The sequence below is a fragment of the Limulus polyphemus genome, unplaced genomic scaffold, assembly GCF_000517525.1.
Source record: "Limulus polyphemus unplaced genomic scaffold, Limulus_polyphemus-2.1.2 Scaffold12031, whole genome shotgun sequence".
Taxonomy (NCBI): domain Eukaryota; kingdom Metazoa; phylum Arthropoda; class Merostomata; order Xiphosura; family Limulidae; genus Limulus; species Limulus polyphemus.
This window is the reverse complement of record NW_013677641.1, coordinates 2975-5638: the sequence shown is the minus strand read 5'-3', so window position 1 is coordinate 5638 and position 2664 is coordinate 2975. Positions and strand designations below refer to the sequence as shown.

The 2664-nt window shown below is 37.3% G+C and overlaps 1 protein-coding gene across 1 annotated transcript; it reads left to right on the top strand.

The window, feature by feature from the left end:
- Positions 1-678: 678 nt before the first annotated feature.
- On the top strand, positions 679-1925 carry LOC106476903 (PDZ domain-containing protein 4-like; the record flags this gene model as incomplete). Its single annotated transcript, XM_013937521.1, has 1 exon — positions 679-1925. A coding segment is annotated over one exon (1247 nt), but the record flags the coding sequence as incomplete, so codon positions are not given.
- Between the last annotated feature and the right edge of the window lie 739 nt (positions 1926-2664).

Sequence of the window (2664 nt, the reverse complement as noted above, 5' to 3'; positions counted from 1 at the left end):
GTGTGTGTATGTTTACTTCACTTATAGAAATACCTTACTTGAAGTGAAGTCTGTGTGTGTATGTTTACTTCACTTATAGAAATACCTTACTTGAAGTGAAGTCTGTGTGTGTATGTTTACTTCACTTATAGAAATACCTTACTTGAAGTGAAGTCTGTGTGTATGTATGTTTACTTCACTTATAGAAATACCTTGCTTGAAGTGAAGGCTGTGTGTGTATGTTTACTTCACTTATAAAAATACCTTACTTGAAGTGAAGTCTGTGTGTGTGTATGTTTACTTCACTAGTCTAAGTTTCGAAACTTTAAGTGGTTTTTCTCACCATATTTCTTCTACATTTTCATTGGTTTTGAAACTAGTAAAATTGTTGGAAAGGAATTTGCGTGTTTCACTGAAAACAATTAATGAAGAAAAGATGTGAACAGCTTCCCTGCGTATGTAATATCATTCCAAATACACGCGACGTGGATTCTTTAACAGTTGGTTATTCGTTGTGGTTATAATTAACTATCTAGGATTCTTTAATTTATTCATCATTCTGTTAATATCGATTGGTATAAAACAGGAAAATTATCTAGATGTACGTTCATAGTACTTTTTAACAAATGGTACGTCTAAGGTAATGTTTTATTCATCCATTGTTGAGGTAACACTAATTTTGTTTTTGTTGTTTCTCAGGATCTAAGAAAGAAAACTGGTTTCCCAGTCTATCGATCAGTTGCGGAGTCATCATGCAGCAATGACAAGACACATTCATTGACGACACTATGCGACACAGGGACAGAACCTTATAAGACAGAACAGGTTCCGCAGCATCATTCAGATCTCACTTTAGACCACGAAATGGCATTGTTGAGCAAAGAGATGGAAAAAATTCAGTTAGAATGTGAGTCTCTAGTTAAGCGCCACCTACAAAAAGAAAAAAGAATTAGTTGCTCAGCAATTGGCTCTGGAGTGTTAAAGTCTTCTAATGAAGAGTTACTGAAAAAAGAATGTGACAGTTCTAGGCTGTGGCACCACGCTTGTAGGGCCGTAGAGAAGCACTACGAGAATTATGGATACGAAGAAGAAGAACGGGAGAGATGTTCTAGCTCAAGTGCATACAGCACCGGCGACAGTTCAACATATGCAATAGTTTTGGAACGTACCGCTAGATGGTGCCCCACACCAGGGACTAAAAGGCCTTCACCCAATCAAGAGAAATCATTAGCGGGCGCTCAACCTTCTTACGTTGTAAGCGGTACGAGTGGTTTAACAAACGAAAAGATGAGACATCTGGGGTCTTCTTCACAAGATTCGCTCGTGAAACAAAGCCCAACTTCCAAAAATGATCTATCAATGCTTCTTGGGAAAACAATGTATACCGACAGAACACACTTACGTCACACCATCTGGTTGCAGCAAGAACTATTTCGTCAGGCTTTGCAAGAAAACACCTCGCAAAGCTGTGCATCCTTCCGAGACAGTCAACACCGGACAGACATGCGCAATAGACTAACTACATCTTATCCACAATTCGGCGATATTTTTGCGGAGAGAGCACTGCAAAACCACTTTCTGTTTGAATGGAGGTTGAAAAGTCGACCAGATGGCGCTAGATATATCACCCGTCACCCAATCCGTAACCGCATACTTCGAGAACGTTCCCTAAAAATCATGGAGGAACGGTGTGGACTTACAACAGATGACGACACCGTGAGTGAAATGAAACTTGGTCGCTATTGGCCAAAAGAGGCAAGAAAGCGACACCTACAACAAGCAAAAGAAAGAAGAAAACGGGAATTATTTTTAAAAACCCACCAGGAACGAGAACCAGAAATCAACAAGGGATCTTCTTGTTCAGACGTGGTACAGAAAGACCAGATTAAAACAGTTAGAGCTGAACAGAAAGATAAATGTTCCCGTCAATCACCACTCCACAACAGGTATCGAACATCAGGTTTTTTCTCAGTCACAACAGTATAACATATACTAAATAGTAAGGAACCGTCCGCTAATTTATACAAACTCAAATCTTTAATATTAAAATATGTTTTGTTCCCCGACATATAGTTGAATAAAAATTGCTTGTTTTTGTCGCAGGAGATTATCATCTGCCTACCCAGTCTTCTGACTGAAGCAGCTAAAAGCGTTTAGTCACTGTATCTTTAGTTTTTGTTATGATAATCATTGTCTCTCACTAAAAACCTAAGTTTATATCTTGGTTGGAAGAAAATAAGCTTTAAACAAAGATAACTCGAGTGTTGGGCCGAATAACTGTGATTTCAAATATCATAATAAATAACTTTAAAATACAACACTGACATGTGTTGTTAGGAGGACTTCTATCTGGCCGATATCGTGAATGGTGATTTTTGTACGATAATTATTATTATTTCAGATAATAAAATCACAACAATTAATATGTTCCAAGTTTGGTTTATTCTCCACTAATGCCTTATACTCGAGACCCTTATTTGTAAATTAAAACACGTTTTGTATAAACTGTAATAGTAAGAAATAGCTTAATATCAGAATAACTGTTCTGTGAATTACTCGGCATTGCAGGGATTACAAGAACTATAGAATATAGTGTCTTCTTCTGGTCTGTGAATTACTCAAGATATGAACCTTGTAGATATTACCAAAATTATAGAATATAGTGTCGTCTTTGGTCTGTGAATT